The sequence below is a fragment of the Dasypus novemcinctus genome, chromosome 13, assembly GCF_030445035.2.
Source record: "Dasypus novemcinctus isolate mDasNov1 chromosome 13, mDasNov1.1.hap2, whole genome shotgun sequence".
In the NCBI taxonomy this organism is placed as follows: domain Eukaryota; kingdom Metazoa; phylum Chordata; class Mammalia; order Cingulata; family Dasypodidae; genus Dasypus; species Dasypus novemcinctus.
In genome coordinates, this window is record NC_080685.1 from 57,978,119 (window position 1) to 57,990,484 (window position 12,366).

General features: G+C 39.2%; 1 protein-coding gene across 3 annotated transcripts in view; it reads left to right on the forward strand.

Moving 5' to 3' along the window:
* The window catches only part of FAM20B (FAM20B glycosaminoglycan xylosylkinase), a 65,477-nt gene that overhangs the window by 35,836 nt on the left and 17,275 nt on the right, over positions 1-12,366 (forward strand). For all 3 annotated transcript variants that reach the window (XM_004478224.5, XM_004478225.5, XM_004478226.4), the window contains exon 4: positions 5,291-5,400. In XM_004478224.5, coding sequence (XP_004478281.1) covers positions 5,291-5,400 — 110 coding nt within the window. The remainder of the gene's footprint in view (positions 1-5,290; positions 5,401-12,366) is intronic.

Genomic DNA, 12,366 nt, shown 5'->3' on the forward strand with positions numbered 1-12,366 from the left:
TGTCCTGAATGATATTGCAGGGACAGATGCAGGACGTTATATATCCTGCTATAACCCACTGAATGGACTGGGAGAAAATGTAAACTGCAATGTAAACTATAATCCATGCTTTGTAGCAGTGCTCCAAAATGTATTCATCAAGTGCAACGCATGTACCCCACACACACTGTAGCAGTTTGATGTTATTGATGAATTCCAAAAAGAAATATTGGATTATTTTGTAAACTGGTCTTCTCCTCTGGCCATATTAATTATATTGGATTCAGAAGTTTACTTGATGAAGTAAACTTAATCAAGATTACTTCATCAAGTAAACCTCTTGTGCCTGTAGGGCATTGAGTCCCTGCCCCTTGGTGGGTGGGGACTCACAGATAAAAGACATGGCAAAAGATAGAGTTGAGGGTTTTTAATGTTGGAGTTTTGATGTTGGAGTTTAATGCTGAAGTCTTAAGCTGCAGCCCCGGGAAGTAAGCACACAGAGGAAAGAGACGCAAGCCCCGGGAAGAGAGGAACCCTGAGCCCAGAAAGTAGCAAGTCCTGGGAAGAGAGGAACCCTGAACTTGGAGAGAAGCAAGACCTGGCAAGAGAGGAGCCCAGGAAGCCTGAACCCTGGAGGCTGTCGGCAGCCATCTTGCTCCAACATGTGGATGTAGACTTTGGTGAGGGAAGTACCTTAAGCTTTATGGCCTGGTATCTGTGAGCTCGTACCCTAAATAAATACCCTTTATAAAAACCAACCAATTTCTGCTATTTTGCATCGGTTTGGCTGACTAATACACACACACAAAAGGTAAATCTTTCTTTACCCTGTCGACCCCCAAGTCAAATATTCTAGTTAAGGGATAGCAGATGTTACAGAGACCTCCCCTGCTTTTGATCTACCAGTTAATTTTCAGCAGAGAGATGCATCAGTTCTTTGACAATGACAACTTTTCTAAGATCAACGAGAATTTTGAAGAAAGGTAAAAATTGTCATTGATTTGATTTTTGTAACATATCTACCAGCTTGTGAAATAATACAAAAATTTGTCATGACAATAATATAAGTACTTCTTTAAGTGAGACTTATGTAATTTAGTTAATATGCATATTTTTATCCTTATCAAGGAGATTTTTATATTGATTATATTTTATATTCATATTTTACGTTATATCTGTAAAAGAGAAGCAACAGAACTCAGGCCATAGTAAATCTTTCATAGTTTTTATCTATGTATAAGACTTGAAGGCATTAGTAAATATGTCAAGACATTTCAAAGGGAATGTGTTAACTGTCATTAGAAAGCAATGTGGTTTAGTGTTTGTTTTTTTTTAAGATTTATTTATTTCTTTAATTTCCCCCTCCGCCCCTCCCCCCAGTTGTCTGTTCTCTGTGTCTATTTGCTGCATCTTGTTTCTTTGCCCACTTCTGCTGTCGTCAGCGGCACGGGAAGTGTGGGCGGCACCATTCCTGGGCAGGCTGCACTTTCTTTCGTGCTGGGCGACTCTCCTTACGGGTGCACTCCTTGCGCATGGGGCTCCCCTACGCGGGGGACACCCCTGCGTGGCAGGGCACTCCTTGCGCACATCAGCACTGTGCATGGGCCAGCTCCACAGGGGTCAAGGAGGCCCGGGGTTTGAACTGCGGACCTCCCATGTGGTAGACGGACGCCCTAACCACTGGGCCAAGTCCGTTTCCCTGGTTTAGTGTTTAGATTTACATTTTAGGAAATATAATAGACTACATATGAAATACATTTCTAAAATACAATTACTGTACAACTTTTACTTCGTTTTCTAAATTTGCTGTGATCTTACAAAAAATATTTGTTATATTTATCCTTCAGATATTACCTGCTTGTAAGAAGGTATAAAACCTGAATATTACTCCTATACCCATAAACAGCACTTAAAAATTGTAGCAACTACAGATTTCCAGGAAACCTATGACAAAAATCAGAGAATAGAGATACTAAATATAGTTAGTATCTCTGATATTAATAGTCTTCATTCATAATATTCAGAACCACAGGCTAAGTATTTGGCATCAGAAAATTTACACTTTTAGCTGTCAAACCCAGAATATCAGTATCCCTATTGATGAATTGTGGAAACTCCGTGATTTTCTCACAAAATTATTTTGAAGATGAGGCAAAATAATTTGCATGAATATTCATTAGTTTTTCTTTAGCATAGTTTATTTCTTTTTGTTTTAATAATCTTGGGGACCACTGGTCAATATTATATTATGGCTACCTTATAGGATATTGATGAAGTGACATTGCTAAGAAAATCAGAATTTACAAAAAGTAAGGACCTAAAAGTAACTTTAAGCCTTAATATCAAATCACTCACAGATTAAAGAAAAAAAAATCTTTCCCATAAAATTGGTGTTTCCATTCATATTTCAGTTTAGGAGAATTGATTTAGAAAAATGTTACTTTGCTATCAAATAGCTAACGGGCATTTTCAATTTATAGACATTGGACAGAGATATCAATCATGTGAGATATGCTGCATATCTCTGAACAAACAACTTCTGCAGTTGGGAAAAATATATCTCAAAAGGACATTATCTTTCTCTGCCAAGATTCAACAAATAACTCTACCTGTGCTTGTTCTAAAATAAAATACTCATTTCTGCAAAAACAAAAATAAATCCCGATAAAACATTTTGGCAGGAGTGCATTGAGGATACATTGAAACAACATTGGCAGGAATATATATATGCTTCTTGTGGCATTGCTAATTGGTTCAGTCTTTTAAGAACTGGCTTTACGTATCAAAAACCTTAATGTTCAAATCTTCTTGGTCACTACCTTTCTATGCAAATACCTAGGAAAATTCCAAGATAGTTCTCGAGAGTACCATAGCAAAATAGTCAGAAATTTAAAGATTTATACGAAAGGATCTTAGCTATAGGATTTTCATAGTAAAAAACTGGTGGCAGCCTAAACATTTAATGATATAAAAAAGATTAAATGTTTGTTTATAGTGTCAGGAATTCTTTGCCACCCCTTCTAAGACATAGAGACAGAGAGATGGGTCAATCCTGTTTCTCACTCAATAGCACCTTAAATCAGTCTTTTCAGGATCTTGTTTGTTTCATTTTTTTTCTTCATCCCTAATCCCTTTCCTTTTCCCCTGCTGAACACCAGCAGTGTAGGAAGATTCTTGTTTCCCCATGTCCATACCAATACTTCATATTTTTCAACATACTAATTCTTATTGATTTGGCATATGTAAAGTAGTATTTCATTATTTTATTTTGTATTTCCCTAATTAGTATCTCCTAATCTTTTCACATAGTGCCTATTTGTTAACTTAGAGTAAGGTATTCTTTGGATAAAAATTATTATTTTGGATGTTAATTAGATATAGTAATGTTTCACTTCATGACTTGTGTTTTCAGGGTCTTTTTTTTTTCTGGTGTTTTTTTTTTTAACAAATCAGTTTTATTGATACATTTTTTTTTAAGATTTAATTTTTATTTATTTCTCTCCCCTTTGCCCCTCCCTGCCCTGTTGTCTGCTCTCTCTGCCCATTCACTGTGTATTCTTCTGTGTCTGTTTGCATTCTTGTCAGCAGCACCAGGAATCTGTGTCTCTTTTTGTTGTGTCATCTTGCTGCGTCAGCTCTCCGTGTGTGTGGCACCACTCTTGGTCAGGCTGCATTTTTTTCACATGGGGTTGCTCTCCTTACGGGGTGCACTCCTTGTGCACGGGGCTCCCCTATGCGGGGGACACCTCTGCATGGAATGGCACTCCTTGCGTGCATCAGCTCTGCATATGGGCCAGCTCCACACGGGTCAAGGAGGCCCTGGGTTTGAACCCTGGACCTCCCATGTGGTGGGTGGACACTCTTATCAGTTGACCCACAGCCACTTCCCTATTGATACATATTAATAAAGCATAAATCCATCCAAAGTGTACAATCATTGGTATTTGGTATAATCACATAGTTGTACATTCATCACTTAAGTCATTATTAGAGCATTTTCATTATTCCAGTAATAATAATAAAAAAACAAAAAACAGACAAACCAAAAAAACCTCATCACCTCATTCTCTCTGTACTTCTTCCCCTGCCACACATAGCTATTATTTTGTTTCCATCTCTAGTTTGTTTATATTTTGTAAAACAAAATATATGCAATATCACATTCATATTTTACATGAAGTTTCACTATGTTATACAGACCCATGTTTCATTTTTTCAGCTTTCCTTGTAGTAATATACTTGTCCTTAGACTTTCCCTTTCAACCACTGTCATACTCAGGGTCTTATTTTTAAAAGCCCTTCCCCATCTCAAAGTCTGAAAGATTTTCTCTGGGCCGTCCCCTTACCCCTGTTAATGTCTACCCCAGCCAGGCTCACTCTCCACTCTAATATTGCCCCTCTGTGCTAAGCTGACTGCTATTTGGCCTGTCAAACCTTCTTTCCCATCCTGACACTGTTCTACCCTGGGTTACTGTTTCTTCATTACATTAGGATTAAATTACCTTCTGTTGCCTTGGGGTTCTCTTGATTTTTATGTTATTTTGACAAGTTTGTTGAGTTCCCTGATTCTGTGGCTTTTCCAAGATTGGATTTAGTGTAGAGTCCACAACCCTGAACATGGATTATTTATTACATGGTCATTTTTAAAGAATTTCTAATGACATTGGAAAAGGCTCATGTTATAATGATGTATGTAGAATTGTAGAATTGTGGATGATTTTTATTTTCTTATTTTTCTCTGTTCTAAATTCTGCCCCTCCAACTTTTATTCAGTAAGTGTATATTCATTTTTTAAAAAATGATTTGAATTCAACTATAGGTAATACTTTTAGGCCATTAGAGAACTTTGTCTTCAAATGTGTCTATGTCTAAGTTGTCCTAAGGGTCTGTCATTTCAGATCAGTCTGCATAGGTTTTTTTTTCGGTGTCCTATTTCATCCAAAGCTTTGAACCTGTGTATGCGTTTAGGCTCAGTTTTCTAATGCTTTGTTAAAATTTATTTTTAGTTTTTATTATGAAAATCTTCTAAAAAATAAATTAAGAGGCTAGTATAAGGAACCCATATACTATAGATTTAACAATCGTTCATATTTTGCCGATTTGCTTTATCCTTTTTGAAGTATATTAAAATAAATTGTATACATCTTAACATCCAACTCCTAAATATATGTACCTCCAAAAATTAAGGAGCTTGCTCTACCTACTCAAAATACGTTTTTACACACTTACCATGATTGTCATGTTCTAAGACTGATATTTAAAGTACATTCCCAAAGATTTTTCTTTTCTCTTCCTCAACCTTCCAAACCAGGATTTTGGGTTTCCGCCGTGCCCCCTTGGTGGTTGGCAGATTTGTTAACCTGCGGACAGAGATCAAGCCTGTTGCCACGGAGCAGCTGTTGAGCACCTTCCTAACTGTAGGTAAGAAAATTATAGAGGACATTAGAATAGGAGAATAGTTACTAAGTTAAATGGGACATCATTGAGCAAGCTGGTTATGACTTTTAGGAATTGAAGAGCTCAGGGAAATACAAAAGCACATCAGACAATTTGTTCTTAGGTTACTGTGGAAAATGGACCTGACGGGCAGGAAACTGAAGGTTTCCCTCAGTGTCCTCTGTTTTGTCTGAAGTAGGGAGGGAAATCATTTGCTAATGGTGAAAGCAAGTGTAATAACTTAATTTTTTCCTGCCTGTTCTACAATTAAACCTCAAAATGATTTTGACTTGACTCTCTTATTGTTTATATACCATTGGTTTATTTTGGTTTTTTTGTTATTTTTAAAAAAGATTATTTATTTATTTCTCTCCCCTCCCCCTCCACCCCGGTTGTCTGTTCTCTGTGTCTGTTTGCTGTGTCTTCTTTTTCTGCTTCTGTTGTTGTCAGTGGCACGGTAATCTATGTTTCTTTTTGTTGCATCATCTTGTGTCAGCTCTCCATGTGGGCAGTGCCATTCTCAGGCCGGCTGCACTTTCCTTCGCGCTGGGCGGCTCTCCTTTCGGGGCGCGCTCCTTGCGCGTGGGGCTCCCCTACGCGGGGGACACCCCTGCGTGGCAGGCACTCCTTGCGCACATGGGCACTGTGCATGGGCCAGCTCCACACGGGTCAAGGAGGCCTGGGGTTTGAACCGTGGACCTCCCATGTGGTAGACGGACGCCCTAACCAAGTCCGCTTCCTGGTTTGATTTTGATTTTGTTCTTTTTCCCCATATACATTTACTTTCTTGGGAACTGTCTCCTGTCTTCTTAGAAGTGAGGAAACGTTAGGTGAACTCTGTAAGAGGGCCAGAAATTCCCTTGTAGTGTTGCACTTGGACTTGGAAGATCAGCACTGCCTCCTGATACTCTGCAGGGGTTAGTTAGCCTAGTATGTGGAATTAGCTAGGGTCTCTGTTCTCTCATTCTGAGTAAGGGATCGGAGATAAAATTCTCATTCTCGTTCTTCTTGTGGACATAACGAGAATGGGAAGGATTAAGAGATGCCATGGTCTCTTGCTTCAGCTTCTGCTTGGTGACACATTTTCAATGATGCAGTGCTCTGTGTTATGGCTGGAACAGATATGGCAGGATGAACTTCACCTTACCTTGCTAGCATGAATATATTTACGTTTAAAGTGAGGTGAAACTGAATATTTAAATGACTCATGACAGATTCGTTGTTCAGAATTTAAATACTTACACAGCCGACACTGTAGCAGAAGCATACAGTGTCACTGATTTGTTTCATGTATTTTCTAATTGCCTTTGGTTCAGTTTCATGCTCAGGAAACATGACTTGAATTCCTTTTGGGTGCTGGGATAATGAGAGTAGGTCAAGAAGAACAAGAGGAGGTCAAGAAGAACAAGTCCAGATACTCATAGAAAATGAACTCTTATACGTTTTAAAAGTATGGAGAAAGGAGAGGCCAGAGAAAGGCTTCATAGAGGTTATTAACAATTGGGCTGAGTATTCAAGAATTTGTAGGATTTATCTAGGTAGGCAAAGAGGGAAAGGCATTAGGTAGAATAACTGGAAGTAATAATGGGAACAAGGGCATAGAGACATCAAAGTACCCAAGGCTGGTACATTTGGAGAACAATGAGCTTCTGGGTATTGAGGTGAGGCAGGCTGAAGTCTGGCTGGCAAGCATAGCCGCGCCCAGTGGGGGATATGCGCAGCCCACCACTGGGGTGTAGGGCGGCTGGAACGGGTGAACTGCCCTCGCCAGCAGGAGCTGCCTACGCTCACATCCCCCCTCCCGCACTGTCAAGCCGCAGCACAAGCCGCACCATAAAAGGCAAGGAACCAGTCCCTACCAATCACTCCCAGCCCCGTTCCCCTTTCCCGCCGGTGCCGCCCCTTCACCAACCTAGAATCTGCCTCTTCTCCCCACCAACTGCTCGCCACCGCCAATCCAATCCCCCTTTGGCCACAGCCAATCAGTCCCCTGCTCACTCCCCCATAACCCTATATAAACACATGTACTTCCCTTAATAAATTAGACCTGCGTGCTCACCTCGTCTCCGTGGTGGTTTCTCCGCCGCGCGCCCTCCACGCCTGCGAGCCCCCGCAGGAGCCTAGGCCTCTCCTGCCCCGTCATCCACCGGACAGGACGTACCGACCGCAGGGTATCTTACAGCATAGCTCAGGTGGAAGAATTTGGCTGGAGGTGTGCTTTTTAATAATGTGCTGATGTTAGCACAATTGTTTTTAAAATATTAGTAGATAATTTGGTATGATTAAATTCTGTGTAGCCTTTATAACTTAACAAAGCACTTTCATTCACTTACCTTATTTGATTCTTTTGCCAAAAGTGTGCAGTAAATAAAGGAGATAATGCCTCCATTTCATATGTGGGCTTAGAGATATTAATTTTCCCAGAGTCACAGAGATATTAATTGTTAGCCAGGATTCAAACCCAGACTTTAAGACTCTGAAATCTTTCGTTTGCTTATATTCTTTTAAAGTCATTCATTTATTCAGCAACATTTTATTTCACTTTTGTGTGACAGATTCTTAATTAGGTACTAAGTATATAAAAACAAATGATAATATCCTGCCTTCAAGGAACTTTGTGAAATGGGGGAGCCAGAAATGTACAAAGTGCCTAAGGAAATGTGGGGGGGATGGAAGTTAGGACCTGGGTGATAGTGGACTGATGAATATTTTAACCACATCTTAAAGGGAGAATAGCAGTTCCCCAGGTAGATAAAGTGGGAAAGAACATTCTAGGTTCAGACTCAAGCTTTTCTGGGCCATGCATCCTTTTGGTAGTGTGGAAACGCTTATGAATCCCTTCTCAGAATAATGTTTTTAAATACATAAGATGCATAGACTTATGAAGAAAACCAATAATAGTGAAGTATAGTATTTGTGTGTGTGTGTGTGTGTTTGAGGTCCTAGGAGCTGGGAATTAAACCAGGGACCTCATATGTGGGAAGCCAGTGCACAACACTAGCCATATCAGCTTCCTGGAGTTGGTTTTTCTATTTGTTTTATTTGTTGTTTGTTTGTTTTTTTAGGAGGCACCAGGAACCAAGCCGGGGACCTCCCATGTGGGAGGCAGGAGCTTAACCGCTTGAGCAACAGCTGCTTCCCCTGAAGTACAGTTTTAGCAAAAAGTTCAAAAAGCAAATTGATGATATAATAACTTGTACTTCTTTTCCATATTATATAACAGAATCTAGTGATGATTTAATGATTATCATAACTTCAAATTAGTGATGAATATAAATGATTTTTGAGATATCTGCAACAATGCTAATGTGATATAAAAAAATCTGTGATTTCTTTTGGTGACAACTCACGTTATGCTAATTAATACTACTATAGCTTGCTTTCTACGTTCATAATTGAAGGGATGCTAAATTTCAAAAAGAGGTTAGGAAAAACAAAGAGGTAATTTTGTTCCTATCTTGTCCACAGGCCTCCTGAATTATAAACCCTGTTCCTCCCATTGGAGGACAGAGCATGGACAAGGGTTACAAGAAGTGAGAGAAGAAATAGCAAGCTCAGGAGACCATGTAGTTCAACTGCGGTAAAGAGTGTGTGGGTCCCTGAGTGAGGAAGACACATGGTCAGGATGATGCTATTGTACTCGGACTTCGTCCACCATGATTAGGTGTCGAGACTTTCTCCTTAGGCTCTGGAGGCCATTAAAGGAGTTAAAATTTGGAAAACTCAGATTTATATTTTAAAAAAATAATTGCGGTGGCAATGTGGAGGATGAATTGGGAAGAAGAAAGTCAGGAGATAAAGGGGAGCACTTGGAGGCTGTTATGGTAAATGCATATGCAATAAGTGTCAGAACTTAGGCAGGAACAGGAAATAGAAAGATTTAAGAGATATTTAGGAATTAGAATGGAAGGAATTTGGTGAACATTGGAGCTTCTGGAAGGGGATTGAGAAAGAGCAGAAAATTAAGAATGACTTGCAAGTCTCTGGATTGGAGATAACTAAGTGGATGATGAAGCTGTCACCGATCTTGAGAATGTTTGGAAAAGAGCAAACTGAGGGAGATGGAGCAGAGGATGATAATGAATTTAATTTTGGACATTTTGGTTCCTTGGTGGAAGTATCTAGGAGTAAATGTTGTCTAGTCATTCAGGAGCTAAAGTCCACAGCTTCAGAGAGAAACCTGGGCTGGAGGTATAGATTTGATTATTGCAGTTGGTAGTTCACCTAAGGAGAGTAGAGACTGGGAATCAGAAAACCAGCTTTAAAAGTCTGTCATGTCCAGGGAACAGTAAAAGTTCAGAGGCTTGGGTTCATGGCAGTCAAGTGGGGGTCTTGATATCTGGAAAGGTAGATTGAAGCCAGTCTATTGATGCTGGCATTGTTCCAGGCACCCCTGAGCATTCCTCAGGATGGTCTCCTTTATTCTTCACAGCCCAGTGCAGGAGCACTTGCTTACTATCTCCGTTTTACTTAGAAAGGTGAAAGAAATGCCCCTAGTCATATAATCTTAAGACTAAAGTCTACATTTTAACCCCAGAAATCCCAAATTTACAACAAGATCCAGATACCAACCTCTTAGCCAATATGCCATAATCCCATCTAGTTTGAGAGGTTTTATTTAAACTCTGGAGATTAGATTTTAGCCTGAAGGCAAAAAGTCTTCTACACCAGGCAGTGTTTTTGTTTGTTTGCTTGCTTGCTTGCTGTTAATTTTTTGAATCAGTAGTATGGCCACACAATTCAAAAATGTTGAAAATACATAAAAATGGCTACAATTAAAAGTTTTCCTCTCATCTCTCCACTATCTTCTCCCTTTCCCCAAAAGTTACCTCTATTATTAATTTCTTGGTGTTTTTCTTATGAACTAACAATATATATTCTTATTAAACTCCACCATTTTATACAAAATAGGACACATTGAACATACTTCTGCATCTTATTCTTTTTACTTAATAACTTGAAAGTCTTTCTATATCAAACTTAGAGAGCTTATTTATTCTTTTGTTGTTTTACTAGCTGCAAATTGTTTCCATATGGGTGTACCATAATTGATTTAACCCGCCTCTTATTGGATTTTTGGGTGTTCCAATATTTTGTTTTTATGCATAGTGTTGCTGAGAATTACCTTATAAGTACATTATTTCACACATGAAAAGACTATATTCAGAAGGAGAATTGCGTCAAAGGGCACATGCATTTTTAAAAATTAATTTATTAATTTATTTATCCCCCTCTTGTGGTTTGTTCCTTTTCTTTTGCTGTCTTTTCTCTGTGTCCATTTGCTACGCTTTTTTTCTGTATTTCCTTGTCTCCCTTTTGTCAGGTCATCTTGTTGTGCCAGCTCCACGGTGCACGGGCCATCAGCTCTCCATGGCACACAAGCCGTCAGCTCTCTGTGGTGCATGGGCCAGCTTTCCCGTCTAGAGGAGGCCCTGGGACATGAACCCAGGGCCTCCCATATGGTAGACAGGAGCCCAGCTGATTGAGCCACAGCTCTTCATGGCACATGCATTTTTAGCAATAGGTTTTGCCAGTTTGCCTTACATAGATGTTTAACCAATTTACATTCCCAGTTACTGTAATATTTCCCCAAGCTTCGCCAACAGCATTAAACTTTTGATTTTTACCTATTTGATACATAGCAGCTTTTTATTTGTTTACAAAGAGCCATTTGTATTTTCTGGGTCATCTTCTGGCATGCCGTTTATCTTAAAGGAACTCATACATAGGGAGGCTAGCTAGCCCTTTGTAATGTGAGTTGCAAATATTTTTTCCAGTTTTGTTTTTTTTTAACTTGGCTTATTTTTTTTTGTTTTTTCCTTGTAGAAGTATTTTTTTAACAAATCAATTTTATTGATAATATTAATAAACATACAATTCATCCAAAGTATACAATCAGTGGTATTTGCTACAATCACAGAGTTGTACATTCATCACTTCAATCATTATTAGAGCATTTTCATTATTTCAGTAATAATAATAACAAAATCAGACAAACAAACAAGAAAATTCCATACCTCTCAATCTCTGTATGCTTCCCCCACTATAAATAGCTGCTGTTTCTGGCTATTCTATCCAAAGTGTATAATCAGTGGCTTTTAATATAATCACAACATTGTACATTCATCATCTAAAAAATTTTAGAACAATTTCATTATTCCAAAAAGAAAGACTCCACACCCCTTAGCTTTCCTTCCACACACCTACGTAACCACTGATCTACTTTCATCTTTATAAATTTATTTATTTATTTTAAAGATATATTTTTAATTTATTTCTCTCCCCTTCCCTGCCCCCCCCCCCCCCAAGTTGTCTGCTCTCTATCCATTTGCTGTGTGTTCTGTGTCCACTTATATTCTTGTCAGCGGCACTGGGAATCTGTGTCTCTTTTTTGTTGCATCATCTTGCTGTGTCACCTCTCCGCATGTTCGACGCCACTCCTGGGCAGGCTGCCCTTTTTTTGTGCGGGGTGGCTCTCTTTATGGGGTGCACTCCTTGTGTGTGGGGCTCTCCTACGTGGGGGACACCCCTGCGTGGCATGGCACTCCTTGTGCGCATCAGCACTGTGCATGGGCCAGCTCCACACAGGTCAGGAGGCCCTGGGTTTGAACCCTGGGCCTCCCATGTGGTGGTAGGTAGACGCTCTATCAGTTGAGCCAAATCTGCTTCCCTATAAGTTGATTTATATTTACATTTTATATAAATGGAATAATACATTGTGTACTATTGTATACTATAGTATTATAGTACTTTGTGCCTAGTTTCCTTCACTTAGTATAATGCTTTTTGTCTGATATTAACATTTTGTGCTATTAACTTAATTTGTTCAGCTTCAAAGGAAAACTGTCTTATATATGCAATTCTACCCATATTCATATTTCACATAATATATTTAGTTCATAATAGGGCAGGCATACAGTATTTGTCCTTTTGTGTCTGCTTCACTCAATA